General features: G+C 47.9%; 1 protein-coding gene across 1 annotated transcript in view; it reads left to right on the plus strand.

Moving 5' to 3' along the window:
- The window catches only part of NUP133 (nucleoporin 133), a 1,523,409-nt gene that overhangs the window by 1,220,910 nt on the left and 276,029 nt on the right, over positions 1–26,470 (plus strand). Inside the window, exon 20 of the mRNA XM_086927107.1 lies at positions 13,336–13,494. Coding sequence (XP_086783233.1) covers positions 13,336–13,494 — 159 coding nt within the window. The remainder of the gene's footprint in view (positions 1–13,335; positions 13,495–26,470) is intronic.

Genomic DNA, 26,470 nt, shown 5'->3' on the forward strand with positions numbered 1-26,470 from the left:
AAATTGTAAAAGCTGTGCATCCATCCACCGCTAAAGTACTGTTCAAAATTGAGTGTCCCCAGGACGGATTGCACGCGCACGCTCACACAAACAAAATCAAAACATAACAATGAGCAACTACGAAGACATCTCTAAAAGTACAGAGGCCCGGGCCTCTACTTTCGCATTCGAAACTAAAGATGCTGACCAAATTTATTCACTAATCAGGGACGAACTCTCACAGGAAACCACGAGCCGATCTAAAGAGCAGAACATCAAACAACTGCTATATCTTTCCAAAAGGAAAACGAATCAACAATTACACGCCAGTACTCTCATCAAATACCATCGAAATGCACGCATACCACGAGGCCTAAGAATTGCTCTAAAACCATCTTTATGCAAGCATTCTAAAAAATTCCAAGAACGCTGGTACGAAATTTTAAACAAATGCTCCCTAGACCTGATCCTCCTGATCATACAAGAACTGTCCACAATTTTGGAGGAATTGAGTATGGAAATAGAAGAGACTTCATCAGAACTTTCGAAGATGATGTCGGAAGATGAACTAAAAACAACGCTAGAAGACATCAAAACACAAATAGACCGCCATACAAAAGACATTAATGAAAGAAAAATTCGCAAATTCAAAAGGGATACTTTGGATTATCGCTTAGGGGAAGTCTACACATGGGCAGAAATCTACGCACAAAAACGAAGAAATAAGCCATACAATTCAAACACAGATACATCATCCACGGATAGCGACAGTACCCGAAAAGCACGTAGACCTCCACCAAGCAGAACCACTGAAGAAACAACCACAATGGAAGAACCCACCACCAGAAAACCTATGGAACCGATTCCTTTTTTAGAACAGGGCCAAGCCCAAAAAGGAGACCCAGGCGAAGCCTCAGAAAAGGACAAAGAAAGAGAACCACCGACCACACGAAGCACAACGGCCATCATCAAGGAGAAAGAAAAAATGAAGAAAAAGAACCAACCTCAGAACAATTAGTAATCAATATAAGCGACAAAAACTTCAATCCATACGAATTACAAATATTACAAAGGGGGATGTCCTTTGTTCCTACCACCAGCACAGACAACCTGGAATTAGAGGTGAGCTTATTTAAATTCATGAGGAAACTCAGATTGAGACACTTCTTCGACAACGTCATACCGGAACGACCACAAACTGATCAAGATCAATTATTAGGTTTAAGACCTCAGAGTTCTTTCCAAGCCCCAATGAGTCACAAAACATTAGATCTGTTTGAAAACCTAGTACGACAAGACCTACAAAAGTTGAAACACACTAAACCCAAACGAAGCAACATAACACAAAAGGATCTTGATACATTGCATAGAATGGCGAATGACAACAGTATCACCTTTACCAAAGCCGACAAAGGGGGAGCCATCGTCATTATGAATACAGAAATGTACAAGAAAAAAGTGATGGAACACATCTCAGATACCCAAACGTACACAAAGCTATACCAAAACCCCACGCAGGAATACTACGAAACACTCAAAACCATCATCGACGAAGCCCACAAAAAGGGCATCATCACGGACAGAACAAAACAGTTTCTGCTAACGCTGAACCCTAAAAGTCCAACATTGAGGATGGTCCCTAAAATCCATAAAAATACTTATGACCCACCGATGCGACCTATAGTATCTACCATAGGGAGCCTTCATGAACCCATCGGTCAACTTATTGACAAATATTTGCAAAAATCAGTTCAATCCATGTATACCTATATCAAGGATACAACTCAATTCCTACTGAAACTACAAGAGATAACAGTTAACCAAACAGACAAATTAATCTTATGTACAGCTGACGTTCGTAGCCTATACACGAGCATACCCCACGATATGGGTATAGAAGCCTTGGAGAACGCTCTTTTGAATTCCAATCTTGACATAAATTTCCAAACTTTCCTCATGGAATTAATGCAATTTATCCTCTACCATAGCTATTTCAAAGTTGAACAATCCTGGTACCAACAACTTACGGGCATGGCTATGGGCAATTCGGCGGCACCCGTATATGCCAATATATTCATGCAATGGTATGAACATCAACACATACTCACTAAACCTGAATGGAGAGACAACCTGAAGATGATAGTGAGGTACATTGATGACCTTTTCTTAATTTGGACTAACACCAAAGAAGCCCTAGACAAACAAATGAGGAAATTCAATGACATTGATCAAAGAATCCAACTAACATGGGAGATATCTGAAACTGAAGTCAATTTTTTAGACGTCAAAGTAACAATTTCTCCGGAAGGATTCAAAACAGATTTGTACACGAAACCAACTGACAGAAACAATATGCTTTTATACTCAAGTTTCCATGAACCTCAATTGATTAAGAACCTGCCATTTTCCCAAATGGCTAGAGTTAAACGAATCAGTTCGGATGAACACATTCTGAAAACCAGACTTACACAAATGACTACCAAATTCACTTTGAGAGGGTATCCACCGACCCTAGTGGAAGAAAGCAGAATCAGAATCGATAACATCGACAGAACCAAACTCTTAACTTCCAAAGAAAAAATTGAGCAGACACGCATTGTAGCCGTTTCGAAATATTCTACTGCTAGTAAAAAATACAAACAATCTATCTTGAAACATTGGTCAATTTTAAATATGGAACCGGATTTTAAACAATCCTTCAGCTCCACACCGATCTTTGCTTTCACTAGAGCTAAGAATTTGGGGGAAATCCTTCGGAACAAATCTCCTGAAAACACCACATACCGAGGAGCTAAACCTTGTTTGAATTGTGGCAGCTGCAACAATATAATCAAAGGAAACGAGATATGCCACCCCACACAAGGTTACCCCATAAAACTGAAGGTAAATGGAACTTGTGAATCATCCAACTTGATATATGGAATCAGATGCCCATGTGGGAAAATGTACGTGGGCAAAACAGAGCGTCGCATCAAGACACGCCTAATAGAACATAAATCTAATATTCGCCTGAAAAATACAAAATCAGCACTAGCATCACATTTTGTTGAAGCAAAACACAATGCTTCCCAAATTAAGTATATCATCCTTGAGATCATCCAGAAGACAGAGGGTAGAGACAACACGAAATTTCTACTCAGAAGAGAGAATTACTGGATTTATAAACTTCTTACCCAAAGACCAATGGGTCTTAACGACAGAATTGAATTTTCATGTTATCTGTAATAGGCTTGCTCTTTATATTGCCGCTTGTGTATACTGTACTGAGTTCCCAACCAACTGACACGCGTACACACACCTCCCTCCTCTTCCCTTCGACTCACTTGAAACCCACAGCTCAATCCCTTAACACACCGAACTAGACACCAGGACCCTGTGAGTTCGAGGCCTTCACCGACCGCTTTTTCCAAACCGGTTTTTTCCAAACCGGTATTTTTCGATTATATTTATATATCCTTTCCACGGTAATTTTTTTCGTTACACACTAGCACAACCGCCAGTTTTTGTCCGCGATTTTTTCCACATATGACTAGATTATTATACCTTATCCAGGTCTCACCGCCAGTGATTATAGTCTTTTTTCACTTACTAACACCATGTGACCACTCACGTGATCGCCACCCTCATTTTAAATTAGAAAAGCGCGAACTGCGTTTCACAGCAGCCGCTGCTACGTGGAACCGCTACGGCGTTTTTGAAACAAACAACAGCGAACCAGGTTAGTTTACAAACGCGGTCTTTTGTAGACCCACGCGCAACTTTGTTACGTTTTTCTTCACCGTCTAGCCTCGATAAAATACTTAAATAATATTCTTCCTCGTTTCTAGATCTTGAAACTTACATGGAGAAAGGCATGTAAGTAACCGTGCTCCCATACCCCTGCACGTATAACCTTACCCCCTACACACCCCCACAGAACCAAACTGCATGTTTTTATACACTACTCACAAGGAAAAATGTTACTGTGATTGAGATGCAACTGTTTTATTGTTTTCTTACATGTGTTGATTTGATATGAGTTAAGTCCTCCTATTTACTTTTTCCACAGTGTCGATTTCCCTGATGAAGGGCATGACTTCATAATGCCCGAAATGCATTGGATTTGATCAGACATAATGACATTGCCTGTGTTTTGAAAATATCAAAAAGTTCAAAAAAATATGGAAAACTAATGGAATCATGCCAACAACTAATAAATTGGTTCAATGAATAGCAAACTGGATGAATGGAAATCTTTTTCTCTGTAGAAAGATAATAAGCGAGTGTGCCCATCAAGGGATGTCCCTAGAGACCCTCTAGGTCCACAACTTTGCGTGCAGCCAGTTGTGTCAGATTTAGATGGCCAGCCAGGGGTGGCATAATACATGCTGCAGCCCCTGGTAGGCCCTGGGTACACCTATGCCCTGAGTTACAGGGTCTGATAAGGTGGCCCAGTACCAATTGATAAATGCACCTAAGGTACATGGAATCCATTTTACAGAGAGAGCAGTAGGCCTGGGGCCCTGAATAGCAGGGTCCCAGGTCAACTAAGTCGGAAAACCAGCAAAACACCAGGCAAAAAGTTGGGGGCAACCATAGTCAGGTATCCACCCTCCTACAAAAAGGTCATCTGCAGAAAGACCTAATTTCTTTTCTCCGCTTTCAAATCCAATGGGCAGAATCTCCAGGTTATTTCTGATTTTCCTTGCTTGTGCTTCAATATATAGATCAAACAATAATGGTGACAGAGTGCAACCTTTCCTCGTTCCTCTGTTTTTTTTTTTATAGGGTCCGTCAGACAGCCATTTACCAATACCCTTGCCACTGGTGCGGCATATATTCCAGCAAGTGTTTTTCAAAACTTTGTTCCCAGGTTAAGAGATTTCGTAACTGCTTTAGGACGACCCAATTTACCCAGCCAAACACTTTTGTAGCGTATAAAGCAACTACCGCAAGGGGGAGCTTAAATGTGGTCGACAGGTCTACAGAGTCAATGAGAGTATATGTTAACTCCTTTAAGGATCTACCCAGTATAAACCTTTTTTGGTCTCAATTTAATAATGACACCGGTCTGTATGAGTTGCAATTCTTGTCACATTTCCCTTGCTTTAAAATAAATGTGATAATGGCCTCCTTCCAAGACTCGGGCATGCAAGCTTTGTTCATAAATACCTCATTTAATATTTCCGTTAAAATTGGTGTTGGAACCCCTGCCAGTACTTTATACATTTCGTGAGGTAGGCCGTACGGATCGGGTGCCTTCCCCTGCTTTCCGTCCTTGAGCGCTTGTTTTAATTCTATCCTGTTTATCTTGTCGTTCAACATCCTGCTTTTTTCCTCCGTTAAGACCTCAAAATGTTCCTGCTTTAACCAAGTTCTCGCCCCATCATCCGTAAACTCTATTTCTTCCGTATAAACCTTTTCAAAATACCTAAATAAGGCTTGTTCAATCTCCTTATTACCAATCAGTACATCCCCCGTTAACTCACATTGTATCTGTTTAACCGTGTTCCTCACCTGATCATTTTTAGTTTTCCATGCTAGCAGTTTGCTGCAATTCTTGCCATATTCAAAGTGGGTCAACCTACTAGCCTCCCATCTCTTCCTGACCCTGTCCTCCAAAATGTTGGCTGGATTTGTTTTAACTTCTGCAATTTCCAACAGTGGAACATGGGGGGTCATCCTGATTTTATTCTTAAGTTAGCCAACTCCCTTTCTAGTTCTCAGACTCGCTCTTCTAGACTTATAACAGTTTCACGATAAATCCTCCTTTTTGCAGCCAATAAGCTTCCTATTCTGCCTCTTAGATAGGCCTTATATACTTCCCAGACTATTCACACCAAGGCAGAGCCTAGATTAATAAAAAAAAAACTCTATTGTCTCCTCATTCAATACTCTGTTGTCTCTTCATTCAATAACTCCGTTACCTCTTACTCTAATAATAGAGGGTGATCCATTGTCCATCAAGACTGAATATTCTTACCTGATAAATTTAAATCTAACAGCACCGCTGAGTGGTCTGATAAATGTGCCCCTACATGCTTGATGTGGTGCACCATATCTTTTAAATTTATATCTATTAAAAAATAGTCTATTCTTGATTGTTGTCGGTACTTCCTGTTGTTATATGTATATCCCCTCTTTAATCCAGCCCTCTATTGCCATATAGCACAAAGGCCCATTTGGATGATGATTCGCCTTATCTGTCCTGCTATTTTGGGATTCCCTGCAGCTCTACTATTTGCGGATCTATCTAAAATATTATCCAGAACTGCATTGAAATCCCCAGCCATGATAATCGGATCTGGGAAGGTCAATAATTCTGATGGCAACTCCTCAAGAGGGGCAGTTTCATCCTTATTCGGTCCATAATATCCAGCTAATGTAAAGCTTTGCCCGTATGATCCTTAGCTTCGCAACCCGCCATCTTCCCGCTTTATCTGAGACACTATCCTCAATGGTGATTTTTGCATCTTGTTTTACTAAGAGGGCCACCCACTTTGTTACAAATGATTGTCTTGTACATACTATTTGTTGTAACCATCTTTTCACCTTGAAAATCTCTAGGCATTCTATTTCCGTCAAGTGTTTCCTGCATAATTATTATCTGAGCTGGGCAGTCTTTTATATACTGCCATAGTCTTTCCCGTCTCCCTCTTACCCTTACACAGTTTACATTCCTGGGTAGAATTTTTATATGTGCTATTTGTTTCTCACCCATCCCCTTTATCGTCTAAGTGCAATAACAGTATTGCTGAGGCTTCTAAGGAATTTTTTTTTCTTTTTCTCTCCCATGCTCCCCACCCAGTAACCCCTGCCCCCCCCCCCCACCCCACCCTTGGAGAACCCATCCCTAACTCACCATGGCCTATTCCGTGTGTGCCTTACTTTGATATCTAATATGTGGGAAAACGGAGAAAAAATAAATCAACATACTTGTTTGAAAGAAACACGTTAGTTAAAGATTCCAAAAATAAATCAACATACTTATTCGAAAGAAACACGTCAGTTATAGATTCCCTACCTTAGAATTGCCCCCAGGCGGCAGACTGGATTCGGAAAGTTTTTTCGTCAGCAGTACCTCTGCGCGCTGGAAGGTGGCGTCGGTCGGCTCCGCGTCCGTCGTTGGTGTTGTGGTAGCCAGGATGACGTCACGGTTGCTACTTAGACGCCGTCCTTGCGTGCTGACGTCAGTTCGTTCTTTTTCCGCGCCAGCCAGTGCAGATCCGGTGAGAGCGGTACCTCCAGTCACTTTTTGACTGAACTTTTTGTCGACTACTTTTTTGAATCTACAACTCCTGGTGCACGTAGGGATGCCTGGCTTCAAAGCATGCAGTTCCTGTATCCGACTGATGTCGGGTGTGGATGCGCACCGCGTGTGCCTCTTTTGCCTGGAGCGCGACTATGACCCCCAAGTTGTGCTTTGCCGTTCGAGGCCCCGGTCTCGAGGGAGGTCGAGGGACCGGTCGCGGAGCCAACATCATTCTTCCACGTCTTCAAAGTCTTCACACTTGGGTCGGGTAAGTCGAAGCACAAGAAGAAGTCGAAGAAGCATCGTCGATCTTCCACTTCTCCTTTTCGGTCGGCTGACGCGATGAAGGATACGGGCAGTGCCCCTCCTGCGGTTCCCTGCGAAGAGTCGACTCCGGACTCCCTCCCTTTCCGGAACCCGGGGCAACTCCTGCCCAGCTTAATGAATTTTACGAGGCGATGTCTGCCATCTTTGGGCAGCCAGACTCCGTCAGCGCGCCTTCGGGCCCCGCAGACTCGGTTGGGGGTCTATGCCTTCGCCGGCAGCTCCTGCCCAGACGCTGCAAGCCCCCCATGGTTCTGGATTGGCGCCGGTTGACCTTATATCACCTCCACTGGCGCCGCTTCCTTTGGCACCGTTCCCGAAGCGGGTCGTGTCCCCAGCCGGCGTTGACCCCGGCCTTCATCCTGACGTGGAGCTGGGCGATGCCGGATCCTGCGCCGGGAGGGGTTTTTGTGCCCCTGTTCACTCCTGGGGTCCCTTTTCGGCCCGATTGGCACCCAGAGGATGAAGAGGAGGACTGGGAGGAGTCAGGTGATCCTCTGACTGATCCGCTTGAATATGAACAGGACTGGAGAGAGGAACTGGGGGATGCCAGTGGTCTAGACACCTCCCCTGACCTTGGTATGTTGTCTCCTCCTACCTATGCATTGGTGTTGCATAGGGTGGCCGAGGCCCTCAGCTTCGAGCTTCCTACAGTGGCGGTCAGTACTAACCTCCTGACAGAGGTGCTTCAGCCGGCTGCAAGCACTTTGGAGCCCCTGCTGCCATTTAATGAGGCCCTTACAAACGTCGTTTTGGGCATATGGTCCAGGACCAGCAGGGGGGCGCCCGTGGATAGGATGATTGCCCGACTCCACCGCCTGGCTCCAGGCGACCACACTTTCCTCTAACAACACCCCACCCCGTAGAGCTTGGTGGTCCAAGCCTCCACTTCCAAGAGTGCATTCCCTACTGCTCCTTCGGAAAGGGAATCCAAGAAACTGGACTGTCTTGGGAAGAAGATTTTCTCTTCCGCCAGCTTGGGACTGCAGTTGGTAAACACTGCATTTCTGTTCGGCCGTTATTCCCACTCTGTGTGGGATACGGTTGCGCAGGTGCTGCCTCAGTGTCCAGAGGAGGCCCGGACAGTCCTCTCCCAGGCTGTCGCCACCGGGAGAGATGCAGTAAAGTTTACCATCCGTTGTGGGCTGTATACCGCCGACTCTCTAGGCAGGACGATTTCCACGTCTGTAGCCCTTCATCGCTACGCCTGGATGAGATCGACTGACTTTTCGGGGGATGTCCAGAACACCCCCATGGACATGCCCTTTGATGGCTCTCTCCCTTTTGGCGACAAAGCGGGCAATGCTCTAGAGCAGTTCAAGGACTCACTGGCTACGTCCAAGTCCTTGGGCCTCGCCAGCTTCCCAGCGCAGACTGCTTTTCGCCTTTTTGTGGCTACAGAAGGGGTTCCTCACTAAGTCCCGCCCAGAGCCACAGGTCTCAGCAAGTTTCCCAACCTTCGCTTGGCCGGCGGACATGGGAACCACCGTCGTTTTTCCAGGGGCCAGCGGGCGCGCTAGTCCACCAACCCCCCCTTTGCAGCAGCCTCCAAACCCTCCTAGTCCGACCTTTGAGACCCATCAAATGCCAGTGGCTGGCAGGATTCGCCATCACCTCCCCCAACTGGCGCACCATCACCTCGGACAGGTGGGTTTTGTAAATAGTCCAAAGGAGCTACAACATCCCCTTGGAGGCTACCCCTCCAGCCATGCCACCTCAATTGTCATCGCAAGTGGAGGTACGATCTGTTGTACGCCTTTCCGCCTATACCACTTTTGCCCAGAGTGCTGAAGAAGATCAGCACGACCGGGCCCAAGTCATCCTTGTGGTTCCAGGTTGGGCACGTAAATTCTGGTATCCTGAGCTGCTCAACATGGTCATCGAAGCTCCGACCCGTATGCCTCTTCGGGAGGATCTTCTGTTGCAGCAACAGGGGACAGTCCTCAACCCGAACCTGTCCACCCTCCACCTCCTTGCTTGGAGATTGAGCGACTGCAACTTTTGACCTGCCTCCTGAAGTTTGCGATGTAATCTTGGCAGCCAGGCCTCCCTCCACTAAGATGGTATACGCCTGCCAGTGGAACAAGTTTGGGCATGGTGCACAGCAAAGACTGTGGATCCCCTTTCTGCCCTCTTTTGGAGGTTCTCTTGTTTCTTCTTTCTTTAGCCCAGCAGGGCTCTTCTCTGGGCACTATCAAGGGCTACCTTTCGGCCATCGCTGCCTTCCTTCGGCTTCCAGATCAGCCTTCTCTTTCCAAGTCCCCGGTGGTTAATCGTTCCTTAAAATGCATAACTTATCTCTTTCCTGCTATTCTCTTTGTTATGCCTCAGTGGGACTTGTATCTCGTTTTAACCTGGCTCCCTTTGAGCCACTTCATAACCATCCTTTGAGACTCTTAACTCTGAAAACTGCATTCCTGGTGGCCATCACTTCTGCCAGAAGAGTGAGTGAGCTCCAGGCTCTTTCCTCCAAACTTCCTTTCCTATCTGTCCATCGGGACAAGGTGGTTCTCAGGACCCGTTCATCCTTCCTTCCTAAGGTTGTCACTGCCTTTCACATCGGGCAGACCATCACTTTGCCTACCTTCTTTCTGCTTCCGCATCCTTCGAAAGAAAAAGAGAGGCTCCTCCGTCTGGATCCAAAGCATGCACTTTCTTTTTCTCTGGATCGCACAAAACCGTTCCGGATGGATGACCAACTCGTTGTTGGCTACGTGGGCGCCAAGAAAGATCGGGATAACACAAGCAAACCATTTCTCGATGGGTCATTTTATGTATTAAAGCATGCTATTCTCTGGCTAGAAAGTAGCCTCCAGTGGGGCTACGCGCCTATTCCACCAGGGCGACAGCAGCCACTACTGCCTTGAGGAGAGGAGTTCCTGTACATGACATCTGTCAGGCAGCTACGTGGGCATCACTGCACATGTTTAAGAAACACTACTGTATGGACAGTCAAGTCCGAAGAGATGGCTTCTTTGGCCGTTCTGTTCTCCAGGACTTTCTGGTGTGGTCTTGGTTTGCAGATCCAAAACCGGGGTTGGTATTGCCGGGGTATCTATTCTAAGGTATCTATAACTAACGTGTTTCTTTCAGATGAACAAGTTACTTAGCTTAGGTAACGATATAACTGTAAGAAACATTAGTTAGTTATAAATTCCTAATCGACCCACCCATCCTCCCCGTTCTGCGAACTGCTTTCTAGGGTTAAGGATATCCTTACAGGGCCATAGCTTTGTTTACCCTTGGTCAGTGTCTTGCATGGCTCTGCGTTTCTAGCTTCGAAAGTTGTGTACAGAACTGATGTCATCGCGCGAGGGCGGCGTCTACGTAGCTACTGTGATGTCATCCTGACTACCGCGACGCCAACGACGGACGCAGAGCCGACCAACACCACCCTCCGACGCACAGAGGTACTTCTGATGAAAAAAATTTGCGGATACAGTCTCACCCCTGGAGGTAATTCTAAGGTAAGGAATCTATAACTAACTAATGGCTCTCACAGATATATTGTTACCGAAAGTAAGTAACGTGTTCTTTATGTAGCTATCCATTCTATATCCCAAGTATTTAGCCTCCTGGTTGTATACTCTCAATGAATTCATCTACCTCTTTGACCTAGCGAATGGTGTGCATTTTGTTATTTAGTATCACTTTCAAAACCACGGGGAGCTTTAACTGGACTGTGGCCCCTAATTTTTTCAATGGATCAATCCTCTTTCCCAATTTCCATTGTCTGTTGAAGGTGACATTTGATAGATCGGATCTGATTTCACATTTAACCCCATTAACATCTGTTGATTTTTTGCTCAACAAAATCTTGCTCAACAACATCTTCTCTTTAGCACGTAGGTGAGAAAGTTTACTAATATCCTCCTGGACCTAGTCCTGTTAGTATTCAATCTATAGGGGTCCCTGTGGATCCCTTGAATGTCCTTGGAAATCTCCTGCTCTGACTCTTCCGGTTGTAGCTTCTTTTTGATCAGTTTGACTACAAAGGCATTGAGATCTTCCCCCACTTCCCCTCCGGCACCTTTAAAATCCGTAAGTTATTCCGTCTCTGGAAGTTTTCCATTCTCTCCAGCCTAACCTGCTGCTTCTGCTCTTTTAGCTTTAGACCCTCAATCTCTGCACTATTTATTTGCACTGCCTCTCTGAGATCCCTCACTGACCTCTCCAAGATGACTGTTTTGTTACTTAGGTCATCTATCTTTTTCTCCAGGTTCTCGTAAGCCAACTTTATCTCCTTTTAGTTCATCTCTGAAACCTCAAACCTGTTTTTTATCACAAAAGAGAGTGTTATTAAAAGAGATCCTACAGAGGGCTCCTCACTTTTAGTGCTGTCATCTCTTCCCTGCTTTTCCTTCAGGGGGGCTTTCTCGCCTGGCCTGTCTCGGACTTGGACTTGGACTTGGGCTTCTTGATGTTCCAGAAGCTAGTACCTGGGCTCTGACCCCTTCCTTCTCAGAGGCTGCAGAGTTCTCTGACGATAAAAGTTGGTATCTATTCGGACTTACATCTTTTGCCCAATTTGTCATGTCTGATCTCCCCGCAAAGTACAATTACTCCTTACTGACTGGCACCTGTCGCCCTCCATTGCTCACCATATTTTTCTAACTTAATATTATCGTTTTTGGCAGGACTTTAAACAAAGTCCTGAGGGAAGGTTTAATCCTGAACCTTTTGCTCTAGATTTTTCTGTCTTGATTTTCTTATTTTCTTATGGCTTCTAGTGTTTTTAAAGGCACTGATCTGTTCCAGGCTGGAGGGTTTATATTTTCCTCTTCACTTTTCTCTTCTCCTGCCTCTTCAGCAGTTGATATTGCACCCCCTGAACCTGGTTCCAGCAGCTCTCTCCTCTTCCCTGCGCTCCTCCAGGATTCCTTCACTTGCCCTCCCTTACTCCCTTTCTGACCGACCTCAATGTCTGCTCGGTATTTTGTCCCGTGGGTTACTCATTGCTGGGATCGGTGCAGCGGCAGTGATATCTCCAGGTCTGGTTCCTCCAAATCCAACTCCTTATTTTCTCTCTTCCCCTCACTCCTGGTACTATCGCCGCTGCCTCCTCTCTCGCCGGAATGGGATTCTCGAGACTGCGCACTGACCTCTGCGCACCTCCAGGGCTGCCCTCGCCCACGGCCGATTGATCTTGCCTGCCGCGGTTGCTCCACGTCCCGAGAATCGCTTGTCAACTGTAATGAGCTTGCAACCACCGTGAGGTATGAATCCGGCTAAATTACTTCATCTTCCAATGTTGGTTGTGTGTTCATTTCAGTCTCCTTTAAATTGCTACTGTAAGGATTCCCTTAGAACTCCATTAGCACACTCCGAGCTCTCCCGCGACCTGCCACTAGCCGGCCGCCATGTTCTCCGCTGCCCTGCTTCTGTTCTTCTTTGTCTTGTAGTCATTGCAATCATTTGTTCTTCTTGGAGGCTTTGTTTGATTTTGGGGTGTTTAATTGATTAAACCAGTTCTCCTGAGTTAACTTTTCAGTTTTGTAGCGGTGAGTGAACTTCACTGAGCATTGGCTTTTTCCTATATGTGCAGTGTTGCTTTCTTGTGTATCATACATGCCATTTGATATATTTTGCACTCCTACTGGTTGAGAAGAGGGGAGATAGTATGTCATTTAGCAGCAGTAGTCACCTTGTATACCATCCACTTGCAAAAAGTTGTACAGTACAAATCTTTGTAATTTGTGAAGGAGGTGAAAAGGTAGGAGTGTATTTCATGCCTGCAGCACTTTTATGTTTTGTTGCAAGGCATAGACAATTTTTCTAAAGTACTTTTCTGTGATCTACAGAATTTTTCAGATTTCCTATTCCGCTGGTATTTGGAGAAAGGGAAGCGAGGGAAACTCCTGTCCCAGCCCATTTCCCAGCATGGGCAACTTGCAAGTTTCCTGCAGGCGCATGAGCATCTTAGCTGGCTCCATGAAATCAATAGTCAAGAATTTGAAAAGGTAAGCTGGATTAATTATACATTTCAGTTCAATGTGGTGCTGTATCCTTGTCGGCTCTTCTGAATGGTGTACTGTGAAGTTTGTTTGCAGTTACTTTTAATCAGAGCACTGTACTTTACATGGTCCACATGTCTTGTCTAGAGCAACTACATCATTGAGGAGATCCTTCACTTAAGTGGAAAGCATCAACTGGATAATGTTTTATAGGAAATGGTCAGTCAATCTTCATGACATCAGTCTGAACATTGTTGCTAACTGATAGCATAGGATATGGCATCATTCTTAACATTCTCTGTTTTTTTGAGAGACATTGTCTAGACTTCAAAGAAATATTTTTGGGGACTTTTGCCTCGGTCTTTTATGAGTCTATTGACTCCTGGTGCTGTTGGGATGCCCGGTTTCAAGTCTTGCGAGGTTTGTCCCTGCATGATGTCAGTGACAGACCCGCACAGCGAGTGTCTCTACTGCCTGGGGCGCGACCACGACCCCAAGTCGTGCCCAGACTGCTGGGCTATGGCTCCGAAAACTTTGCGGGAGCAGTCCCAAAAGTTGCTTGAGGCCCGGGAGTCGGCTCCGTGCCTTTCAAGGTCCCGGTCCCGTGGGAAGTCTTCGCACTCTGGGTCAGATAACATGAAGCACAAGAAGTAAAAAAAGCTCAGTTTCTCTTCCCCTAGCCTGTCGTGCAACATGGCTGAAGGTGCGGGTGGTGCCACACCCGCGGCTCCTGCGGAGCCTACGCAGTTGCCGACGGCCTACCCGCCTTTCCCCGGTCCATCTGCGACTCCGCACCCATAGGCAGGAAATTCTGTCAGCCATGGCCCGCCTCTGTGGCCCTTCAGGCTCGCCGGTGCGCCTTCGGGCCCCACGGTTCCGACTGGGGGTCCTAGCCCTTCTTCGTCGATTGCTCCGGCCCGACTTAGTTGACAGCTTCGGCCTTGTCGCTGCAAGATCCCCATAGTTCCCAGCCGATGTTGGTTGACCTCGTACCACCTCCGTTGATGTCTACGGCACCGGCGCCGGGCGACCCCATGGCCGATGTTGTCACCGGCTTCCACCCCGACATTGGGACGCCAATGGGGAATTTCTATCCCTTTCTCCATCCTCCCTCTTTCCCACCTGCCCAGCAGGTTACAAAGGACTAGGAGGGTTCTGGAGACCCTCTCGCAGCCCAATGCGAGTTAGAGACTGGGCAGAGGATTTGGAGGACGCCGGTGATCTGGATTTCCCTCCAGAACCTTGTCCACTGTCTCCTTCTACCGTGGCTACTGAGGAGGGTGGTACTTATTCTGTGGTGTTGTGTAGGGCAGCCGAGGCTCCCCACCTCGAGCTCACTACAGTGGGCATCAGGACTAACCTCCTGATAGAAGTGCTTCTGCCGGCGGCTTCCTCTGTGAAGCCGCTGCTGCCCTTTAATGATTCACTTTCAGGTGTTATTTGGGGCACCTGGTCCAGGCCCAACACAGGGGCTCCTGTGGATAGGAATGTGGCACGACGCCATCGCCCGGCCCCGGGTGACCCAATTTTTCTCTCCCAACACCCTACCCCTGAGAGCTTGGTTGTCCAAGCCTCTGCGTCCCCGAGCCCATTCCCTTCCACACCTCCGGACAGGGAATCCAAGAAACTTGAGCAGTTTGGGAAGAAGGTTTTCTCTTCCGCCAGTTCAGGGTTGTGGTCGGTGAACACTGCATGCCTCGTGGGCCATTATTCACACTCTGTGTGGGGTACAGTGGTGCAGGTGCTGCCTCAGTGTCCGGAGGAGGCCCAGACGGTGCTCTCCCAATCTATTGCTGAAGGGAGAGATGCAGCCAAGTTCACGATTCGTTTTGGCCTTGACACCGCCGACTCCACGTCTGTGGTTCTACACCATCACGCCTGGCTGAGGACAACTGGCTTTTCAGGGGATGTCCAGAAAACTCTGATGGATATGCCCTTTGATGGTACTCGCCTTTTTGGTGACAAGGCAGATAGTGCGTTGGAGCGCTTTAAGGACTCGCAGGCTACGGCCAAGTCCTTGGGCCTTTCAGCCACGCGCACTCCTTCGGCTTCTGCTTTTTGCTACTTTCATAGCCACGGAAGAGGCGCCCAAACACATTCGTTTCAGAGCCACAGGCCTGCGCAGCAACAGTCTCAGCGGAGCCGCGGGACCCGCTGAGGTGGATCACGGAGCCTGCGGGCGGGTCAGTACACCGCCACCACTGCCTCCAAACCTTCCTAGTCCGGTGTTTCAGACCCATCAATCGCAGTGGGCGGAAGGATTCCACTTCACCCCCCCCCCCCCCCCTCCCCCCACTGGCGCAACCTCACTTCGGGCAGGTGGGTTTTACAGATAGTCCGAAGGGGCTACTCCCTCCCCTTCAAGACTACCCCTCCAGCCTTGCCACCTCAGTACCACCGCATGTCAGGGATCACTTTGCACTTCTTCAGCAGGAAGTTGCGGCCCTCTTGGCCAAGGGGGCCATCAAGCGCGTTCCGGCGCCAGAAGTGGGTCGTGGTTGTTGTTCCCACTACTTCCTGGTTCCAAAGAAGGACAAGGACCTGCGTCCTATCTTAGACCTTCGGAACGTCAATCGCTTCCTCAGGAAGGAGAAGTTCAAGATGCGCACACTTGTTCAGGTCTTGTCTGCCCTACACCCGCAAGACTGGATGGTAGCGTTAGAATTGCAGGACGCTTACTTTCATATCCTCGTCCTGCCGGCCCACTGGCGTTACCTGCGGTTCACAGTAGGCCACAAGCACTTTCAGTTCACCGTGCTCGCTTTTGGCCTTACCAGCGCCCCTCTGGTGTTCACGGAAGTGATGGCGGTGGTTGCAGCTCATCTGCGCAGATCGGGGGTTTCAGTCTTCCCCTGACTCGACAACTGGTTGTTGAAGGCGGGCTCGCTCCAGGCAGTTGTCTCCCACCTTCAGACTACGGCCGACCTCCTGCATTTGCTGGGTTTCTCCATCAACGTGCCGAAGTCGCACCTGATCCCCTCAGAAGCTCCTCTTCATCGGAGCGGGTCTGGACACAGCGCAGTTTTGGGTCTATCCTCCCGAATAGCGAGTCTGGGACATATGGGCAATGATTCCGATTTTTTTCAGCCCTTTGTCCTGGATATCGGTCAGGATGACCTTGAGGCTGTTGGGCCTCATGGCCTCCTGCATCCTGCTGATCGATCATGCCAGATGGCATATGCAGACTCTGCAGTGAGACCTGAAGTTCCAGTGGGCGCAGCATTAGGGGAACCTGTCAGAGTACGTCCAGATCTCAGAGGGCACTGCTCGACAATTGCAGTGGTGGCTCACGAACCAGCATTGGGTCGGCGGCAGATCCCTCTCCCTTCCCCAACCGGATCAAACAGTGGGGGCAGATGCGTCCCTCCTGGGATGGGGCGGCCACATGGGAGAGGCAGAGATCAGAGGCCTCTGTTCTCTGGCGAAGTCCAGGCTCCCTCTCAACTTTCTGGAGCTCTGGGCGATCCTATATGCACTGAAGGCATTCCTTCCCTCTGTCAAGGGGACAGTAGTGCAGGTGTTCACAGACAACACCACCGCCATGTGGTACTGCAACAAGCAAGGCGGGGTGGGGTCGTGGACCCTTTGTCAGGAGGCTCTGCGCCTCTGGACGTGGCTGGAACACCAGGGCATTTTCCTGGTAGTTCAATACTTGTCAGCTTCTTTGAACGCCAGGGCCAACGAACTCAGCCGCAGGTGCATGATGCATCACAAATGGTGTCTTCACTTGGAGGTGGTGCAAGTTCTCTTTCAAAAGTGGGGAGAGCCTTGGTTAGATCTATTCGCCACCTAAGAGAACGCGCAATGTTAGCAGTTCTGCGCATTGGAATTTCCAAGGCGGCACTCGCTCGGCGACGCGTTTCGAGTTCAATCAATCAATCAGTGACACTTATAAAGCGCGCTACATACCCGTGGGGTCTCAAGGCGCTGGGGGGGGGGGAGCCGCTACTGCTCGAACAGCCAGGTCTTCAGCTTCTTCCTGAAGGAGAGGTGGTCTTGGGTCAGGCGCAGGTCGGTCGGGAGGGAGTTCCAGGTCTTGGCGGCCAGGTGGGAGAAGGACCTTCCTCCTGTAGTCGCTCTTCGGATGCGGGGGACGGCGGCGAGGGCGTGGTTGGCTGATCGGAGGTGGCGTTTGGGAGCGTAGAAGTTGACTCGGCTGTTGAGGTAGCTCGGGCCTTGGTCGTGTAGGGCTTTGTGTGCGTGGGTGAGGAGGCGGAAGGTGATTCTTTTGTTGACGGGGAGCCAGTGAAGGTCTCGCAGATGTCCGGAGATGTGGCTGGTTCGTGGGATGTCGAGGATGAGTCTGGCTGAGGCGTTCTGGATCCGCTGGAGTCTCTTCTGGAGCTTGGCGGTGGTCCCGGCGTAGAGGGCGTTGCCGTAGTCCAGTCGGCTGGTGACGAGGGCCTGGGTGACGGTCTTCCTGGTCTCGGTGGGGATCCACCAGAAGATCTTCCGTAGCATGCGTAGGATGTTGAAGCATGCCGAGGAGACGTTGTTGACTTGCCTGGTCATGGAGAGGGAGGAGTCCAGGATGAAGCCCAGGTTGCGTGCATGGTCTGTCGGTTTGGGTGCGGTGCCCAGGGCGGGAGGCCACCAGGAGTCGTCCCAGGCGGAGGGAGAGGAGCCCAGGATGAGGACCTCCGTCTTGTCCGAGTTCAGTTTCAGGCGGCTGGTCGTCATCCACTCGGCTACCTCTTTCATCCCTTCGTGCAGGTTGGCTCTGGCGGCGGCGGGGTCGTTGGTCAGGGAGAGGATCAGCTGGGTGTCGTCGGCGTAGGAGATTATGCTGAGGTTGTGTTTGCGTACGATGGCCGCGAGGGGGCTCATGTAGACGTTGAAGAGGGTGGGGCTCAGAGATGATCCTTGGGGGACGCCGCAGATGACTTCGGTGGCCTCTGACTTGTACGGTGGTAGGCGGACTCTCTGTGTTCTCCCGTCGAGGAAGGAGGTGATCCACTCCAGCGCCTTGTCCTGGATTCCGACGTTGCTGAGGCGCCGTACTAGGGTGCGGTGGCAGACCGTGTCGAATGCCGCGGAGAGGTCTAGGAGGATGAGGGCCGCTGTTTCTCCATTGTCCATCAGGGCTCGGATGTCGTCGGTGGCGGCGATGAGGGCGGTCTCGGTGCTGTGGTTGGCTCGGAAGCCGGACTGTGAGGGGTCGAGGGATCCGTTCGTCTCGAGGAAAGCGGCCATCTGCTTGTTGACGGTCTTCTCGATGACTTTGGCTGGAAACGGGAGGAGCGAGATGGGGCGGTAATTCTTGAGGTCGGTGGGGTCCGCTGTTGGTTTCTTGAGTAGGGCGCTGAGTTCGGCGTGTTTCCAGCTCTCGGGGAAGATGGTGGTGTCGAGGGATGTGTTGATGATGTCTCGCAGGTGGGGTGCGATGACAGCGTCGGCTTTGTTGAAGACGTGGTGAGGGCAGGGGTCGGTCGGTGATCCGGAGTGGATGGAGTTCATCGTGCGGATGGTGTCTTCGGTGCTGATCGGGGTCCAGGCGCGGAGGGTGGTGGTGGGGGGTGGTTGTTCGGTCATGGTGTGCGTTGGTTGGTTGTTGAAGCTGTTGTGTATGTCCGCGATCTTGTTGTGGAAGTATGAAGCCAGGGAGTTGCAGAGGTCTTGCGATGGGGTGATGTCGTTGTTTCCTGCGCTGGGGTTGGAAAGCTCTTTGGTTGCGCCTTTCTGCCTATATCACTTCTACCCAGAGTGCTGAGGAACAGGCGCGACCGGGTCAAAGCCATTCTTGTGGCTCTGGACTGGGCTAGAAGGGATTGGTATCCCGAGCTACTCATTATGAGCGTGGATCCCCCGATCTGACTACCTCTTCAGGAGGATCTTCTGTCGCAGCAGCAGGGTACGGTCCTCCACCCGAACCTGTGCAGCCTCCACCTCCTTGCGTGGAGATTGAGTGGCGACAGTTGATTCCATTTGACTTGCCTCCTGACGTTTGTGATGTCATTCTGGCAGCCAGGCGTCCCTCCACTAAATCTGTATACACCTGCAGGTGGAGCAAATTTGTGGCATGGTGCACAGCAAAGGCTGTGGATCCCTTTTCTGCCCCTCTTTCAGAAGTCATTTTGTTCCTCCTTTCTTTGGCCCAGCAGGTCTCTGCTCTGGGCACTATTAAGGGCTACCTCCTCTGCAATTTCAGCCTTTCTCAGGCTTCCTGATCAGCCCTCTCTTTTCAAGTCCCCTATTGTGAATAGATTTTCTCAAAGGCATTACTCACCTTTTCCCTCCTATTACTTTTGTGATGCCACAATGGGACTTGAATCTGGTTCTTACCTATTTGATGTGCGCTTCCTTTGAGCTGCTTCACAACTGTCCTCTTCGTTTACTAACTTTGAAGACTGCTTTCCTGGTTGCCATCACCTCCGCTAGGCGCGTGAGGGAGCTCCAGGCTCTTTCCTGTAAACCTCCTTTTCTGTCTGTTCATCCGGACAAAGTTGTGCTCCGCACTCGGCCTTCCTTTTTGCCAAAGGTTGTTACTGCCTTCCATATCGAGCAAACTATCACCTTGCCCACTTTCTCTCTGCCTCCGCACCCTTCCAGAGAGGAAGAGAGGCTCCACCGTCTGGAACCTAAACGTGCACTCTCATTTTACCTGAATCGCACACAACAGTTCCAAGTGGATGACCAGCTCTTTGTTGGCTACGTAAGCGCCAAGAAAGGCCGGGCTGTACACAAGAGGACTATCTCCCGCTAGGTTGTCTTGTGTATAAAAGCCTGTTATTCTCTGGCTAAAAAGGAACCTACGGTGAAGCTGCGCGCCCATTCTACCGGGGCGACAGCAGCTACTACTCCATTGGGATGTGGTGTCCCCCTGCAAGACATCTGTCAGGCAGCCATGTGGGCCTCTCTGCACACTTTTACTAAGCATTATTGCCTTGACAGCCAAGTCCTTAGAGATGGCTTCTTTGGCCGTTCTGTTCTCCGTGACTTTCTGGTGGGATCTTGGTTCGCACACCCACCACCGGGGTTGGTATTGCTGGGGTATCTATTCTAAGGTAAGGAATCTATCACTAACGTGTCTCTTTCAGATGCTCAAGGTTATTTACCTTCGGTAACGATGTATCTGTAAGAGACATTAGTTAGTGATAGATTCCTTAATGCCCCACCCATCATTCCCGTTCTGCGAACTGATTTCCAGGGTTGTCATCCCTTTCAGGGCCCTAGTTTCAGTGCACCAGTGGTCAGTATCTGGCTCGGAGTCCGTCGTAGGCGTCGTCATCCCGGCGATCAGACGCCTACGACGGACCCAGAGCCACACGATGTCACCTTCCGACGCGCAGGGGTACTGGTGACGAAAACTTTCTAGATCCATCTGACGCCTGGGCGTAATTCTAAGGTAAGGAATCTATCACTAACTAATGTCTCTTACAGATATATCGTTACCGAAGGTAAGTAACTTGTGCACTCTCAAGGGCTACCTTTCTGCCCTTTCGGCCTTTCTAAGGCTGCCTGATCAACCTTCCTCGTTCAAGTCCCCTATTGTCACTCGTTTTCTGAAGGGCATCACACACATGTTTCCACCTGTTCCCTTTGTGATGCCTCAGTGGGACTTGAACCTGGTTCTTACTTTCCTGATGTGCGCTCCCTTTGAGCCACTTCATTCTTGTCCTCTCCGTCTTCTCACCTTGAAGACAGCTTTCCTGGTTGCCATCACCTCTGCCAGGAGAGTGAGTGAGCTCCAGGCTCTATCTTGCAAACCTCCTTTCCTGTCTGTGCATCCGGACAAGGTGGTGTTGCGTACAAGACCATCTTTCCTGCCTAAGGTAGTCTCTGCTTTCCACATCGGGCAGTCCATCACCTTGCCCTCCTTCTTTCCGCCTCCGCATCCCTCAAAGAATGAAGAGCGGCTCCATCGTCTGGACCCAAAACGTGCGCTTTCATTCTATATGGATCGCACACGCCAGTTCCGGGTGGATGACCAACTCTTTGTTGGTTACGCGGGTGCGAAGAAGGGACGGGCAGTGCATAAGCGGACCATCTCTCGGTGGGTCGTCTTATGCATCAAGGCGTGCTACTCCTTGGCTAGAAAGGAGCCTCCAGTTGGACTGAGGGCCCATTCCACTTGGGCCACGGCGGCTACTACTGCCCTGGGTCGGGGAGTCCCCCTGCAGGTCATTTTCCAGGCGGCTACGTGGGCCTAGCTGCACACCTTTGCGAGGCACTACTGCCTGGACAGTCAAGTCCGGAAAGATGGCTTCTTTGGCCGTTCCATCCTCCAGGACTTTCTGGTGTAAGTATTGGTTCGCAGACCCACCACCGGGGTTGGTATTGCTGGGGTATCTATTCTAAGGTAAGGAATCTATTACTAACCTGTTTCTTTCAGATAAACAAGTTACTTACCTTTGGTAACGATATATCTGTAAGAAACAGTAGTTAGTATTAGATTCCTTACCGCCCCACCCATCCTCCCCGGTCTGCGAACTGATACCTAGGGTTAAGGTCTTCCCCTTTCAGGGCCCTAGTTTCATGGCACCAGTGTTGGTTCTAGCATGGCTCTGCGTATCTGGCACGGAAAACCTGTGTCTAAGAACTGACGTCAGCGCGCATGGGCGGCGTCTAAGTACTCCGACGACGTCATTCCGGCGCAGACGACGCCGACTACGGACGCGGAGCCAGAGACGACGCCTAACGACGCGCAGGGGTATTGCTACGCAAAAATTTACGGATCCAGTCTGACACCTGGGGATATTCTAAGGTAAGGAATCTAATCTAAGGTAAGGAATCTAATACTAACTACTGTTTCTTACAGATATATTGTTACCGAAGGTAAGTAACTTGTTCATCATGTCTTGGTAAAACACCCGCAAAACAGGAACAAATTCCTTTCTGGTTAGCTCAGAAAATCAATCCGATTGAGGCAGTATTTCCTGATACTACCCCACACGAAAAACACAGAATTCTGACTATCTGTCTCCCAATGGGGATCGCACCACATGTGGAGGACTGTGACACTTGGGGCACGGTCTTTGCTTCTATCTACACAAAAACACATGGTGTTCCGTCAATGGCGGTTATACCAGATGTATTAAGACAGATTCAAAACGAATACGGTCCAGAACCTGCTTTAACTCTGGGTATGAAATTACTGAAAGACTTCAAGCAGGTCTCGGCTATATTATTAGCCAACATAAAAGGAGAAGCAGCATGTGTGGCAATCCGCCAAAAATTGAAGGAGACTGATATAACAGACCAACCTTTCGAGCTTGCTAAAATAATTGAAAAATGCTATGGAGAATTAGGCAGAGATAGTTTGGGTGGTAAACCAGTAAAACCCCAATTAATTGAAAATCCTGAAAAAACCTTTATTAAAAACAACCTCAATTCTCAAAAGAAGAAATGGGAGGGTGATAAACAAACTAATCTCAGAGAAAAACAATTTCAGTCCAGAGGAAGGTCTCCCCAACGGAGAGATAAGTCTCCAGGAGGAGGGGACAAGTCTCCCCAAAGGGAGCCCTCTGAAAAAAGATAGGGATAAATTAAGAAAACCTGACAGATATCGAGATATTGATACACGTCCCTCTAGATCTGTTCAGACTTCCTCACAGAAATCGGAAAGAAGAGGACGGTCAGAACACAAGGAAGAGCACGTCAAGTCCAAAGACAAAGAACCTGCTCATCAAAGTAAAAAATCACAATTTCCCAGAAAGAAGGTAGCAAGTATTAAAATTAAACATGCCGAGAATCCTGAGGACACAACTGAAAAACGGAGAGTGGGCCCAGACAATGCTAGACAGCGCAGCAGAAGTGACCATAGCTTGCAAGATCCTGATGAATCTTCTGGAGACAGTGGACACGAATGAATACATTCAGGTGGAAACTGCAGACACACGAGTTAGCGTGCCCCATAAACTATATGAAATAACATTACGTATAGAGGGAGATAAAACTAGGAAAATAAAATGCCTCTTTTGGGAGAATCATTCTAAAGGCTATGATATCCTGTTAGCTGAAAAAGACTGGCCACTAGAGTTTGTCAGGGAGTGCCCTCATGGCAAAGAAATGATTATGCCTGCCTTCTCAAATCGTATGCCAATTCATAAAAAATACACATTTGCAAGAAAATGGGCAGTGGCCCAAGCCCCTGCTTTATATAAAAATCATGTAGGATGGGATGAGGATTCTCCTCCCCACAAAATTCAATTAAAAAATCAACCTACTGCACAAAGGCAGTACCCAGTTAAACAAGAAGCTAAAAAGCAAGTCAGGGAGATCTTAGATCAACTTGAATATCAGGGTGTGAATGAAACATGCACCTCACAAATGAACAATCCTTTGTTTCCTGTCTCCAAGCCAGACAATTCATATCGTCTGGTTTTGGACTACAGACATATAAACTCCTGCTGTAAAACTTTTGCAGTCCAAAACTCACACAGTGCAGCACTAATGAATAACATTGTGCGCAAAAAATATAAAACGACATTAGATATCTCTAATGGATTCTTCTGTCAAAACATTGCACCTGAAAGCAGGTACTTGACCGCTTTCTCAATAATGAGGTCGCAAAAACAATTTTGTCGACTACCACAGGGATTCAAGAATAGCCCAGGATTATTCGCAGCAAGGGTAACAGAATTACTACAAATGTATGATGACGAGGCATTATCCTGTGTCGATGATATCTATCTTACAGACCTGGAGACTCATTTGAAAAGAGTGAACACCATAATACTTGGGTTCGCATCGGAAGGTTACAAATTCAACTTTAAAAAGTCAAGAATAGCCCATCTAACAGTCCTGTTTTTAGGATATGAATTATCAAGTGAACGCAAAAGCCTAGCAGACAATTTCTTAGAGAAATGTGCAGTACTCCAAGCACCTAAAACGCTGAAGAATTTACAATCAATACTAGGTTTCCTGAATTTCGGAAGAACATACATTCTAAATTATGCAGAGAGGGTTAAACCACTCTACGAATTAATAAAACCTGATTTCAAACCAAATAATTGGACTCAAAAACACACAGAAATGTTAAGATCATTACAGACAGACATGTTAACTAAAACAAAACTGCAAACACGCGCAAACGAACGCAATCTTGTAATCCGAGTCATCCCAGGAAGATGCGGATTCACATACCTGACCTCTAATGAGGGAGAAATGGTACCAATAGCTTACAAATCACATTTGTACACACAAGCTGAAATGAAATTCAGTTCTACAGAAAAAAATCTGACAGCGGTTCAAACTGCTGTAGCAAGAGAAAGAGCCCTAGCCCAAGGCAAGGGAATAACTATTTTCACATCAGAATCAGCCATTGAGGCATTAACAAGCCCACGCAATCTAAATGCTGTGGCATTAGATCCGAAATGGATACAATGGGAAAATTCTCTTGCTACAGAAGACGTGAAACACTATTTTGATCCGAAAATGAAAAAACTAGAAAATCTGGAATACGAATATGAATATCCTCTGCCGACCGAAACTCTGCCTCTCGAACAGTACACCTGTGTAATCTACACAGACAGATTTGCACAACATTTTGTTGTGGAAAAGCAAATTTACAATAACGCGTGCGCGATTGTTAAAGGTCGGTGGCGCTTAGGTAAATTCAGACCAATAGTCACTAAAACGAATCATTCAGAAACTGTACAGCTCAGTGAGCTGAATTAAGATCTCTAAAGATGGCGCTTGAAAATGCTGATCGGTAATTTCCCCACACTAATAGTGTGCGATTCACATTACTGCGTCCAGTCTTACAATAAGAGCCTGCAGACTTGAATTCAAAATGGTTACAAAGATGACACAGGTGCCACAATAAAGCATAAAAAACTTTGGGAACAAGTAGTTCTTTTGCAGAAAGAACTACAAAAGACTCACGTGATACATACACTGAGTCATCGACGTGATGGCGTTCACGTTGCAGGGAATTCATTGGCTGATAGAGCCACAGCGGCGGCTGGTCAACCGGCTTCCGTAGCCACTAAAAAGCGTTCAGAAAAACAAATAGATGGAGAAACCATGCTGGCAGTAAAAGCCTCATTAAAAGGCGACTATGCGGCATTACCTCTCAACTATCCACTCAATAATATATACATAATTGATGCGAACTCCGTTCCGTTTGCTCGAATCCCTGGAGTGGGGGATAGAGTAATTCCAAACACGAACCGGAGAATCTTCTTGATACAAGAAGTACACATGGGATTGGGTCTGAGGCAACAAGAGATCCTGAAATCTCTGATAGAATTACAATCACAATACTGGTGGCCGGGGATGAGCGTAGAAATTTACAATTTTGCAATGAATTGTGAGGACTGCAACAGAGATCGCAGTTGTGAACCGGACCAAGCACCAGCCCAGACACCACTATTAGACAGCATCAGGCTATCTATGCGCAGACATCTGACCGGACAAATGCGGCCCCATAATTATTAAGACTAGATTCACTGAAGATGTGGCCCCAGCACTCGGCTGACGCCAGAACTGTTATAAAAGATTTGCGAGTCTTTATCGGCACATACGCAATTGGCATGCTACATTCTGACTAGGGTCCTGTGTTTAGCTCTCGAGCTTACAAAGAGGCCATGAGCAGCATGGGCATTGCATTGCGGTACTCTTCTCCCTTCCATCCTGAGGGAAATGCGGTTGTGGAAAGAAAAAACTGTGACATAAAGCAATCTATAACAGCGAGGGTATTAGGTTCGGGTGATGGGTGGGTCAAACATCTAACAAGTGTCCAACGTAGTCTTAACAATCTGCCAAGAAATTCTCTAAAGGGTTTCACTCCATACGAACTATTGTTCGGCACTAGAATGAAAATCCAGGATTTAGATTGTCAAACTTCAGTGGTGGAAGAAAAAACCTTTGATATCAAAGATAGTTTGGCTGTTTTACAGGACTTGAATGAAACAAGAAAAAGTCTAAGTAACATAAAGTCTAAGCCAACAACCACTGAAGAACCACCTGTCCCAGCAAGACCTGTCTGGATTCCAAAGATTGGGGATCTGGTCAGAGAAAAGATCGCGGTGAAGAAGGA

The sequence above is a fragment of the Lissotriton vulgaris genome, chromosome 6 (genome assembly GCF_964263255.1).
Source record: "Lissotriton vulgaris chromosome 6, aLisVul1.2, whole genome shotgun sequence".
NCBI classification, from domain to species: domain Eukaryota; kingdom Metazoa; phylum Chordata; class Amphibia; order Caudata; family Salamandridae; genus Lissotriton; species Lissotriton vulgaris.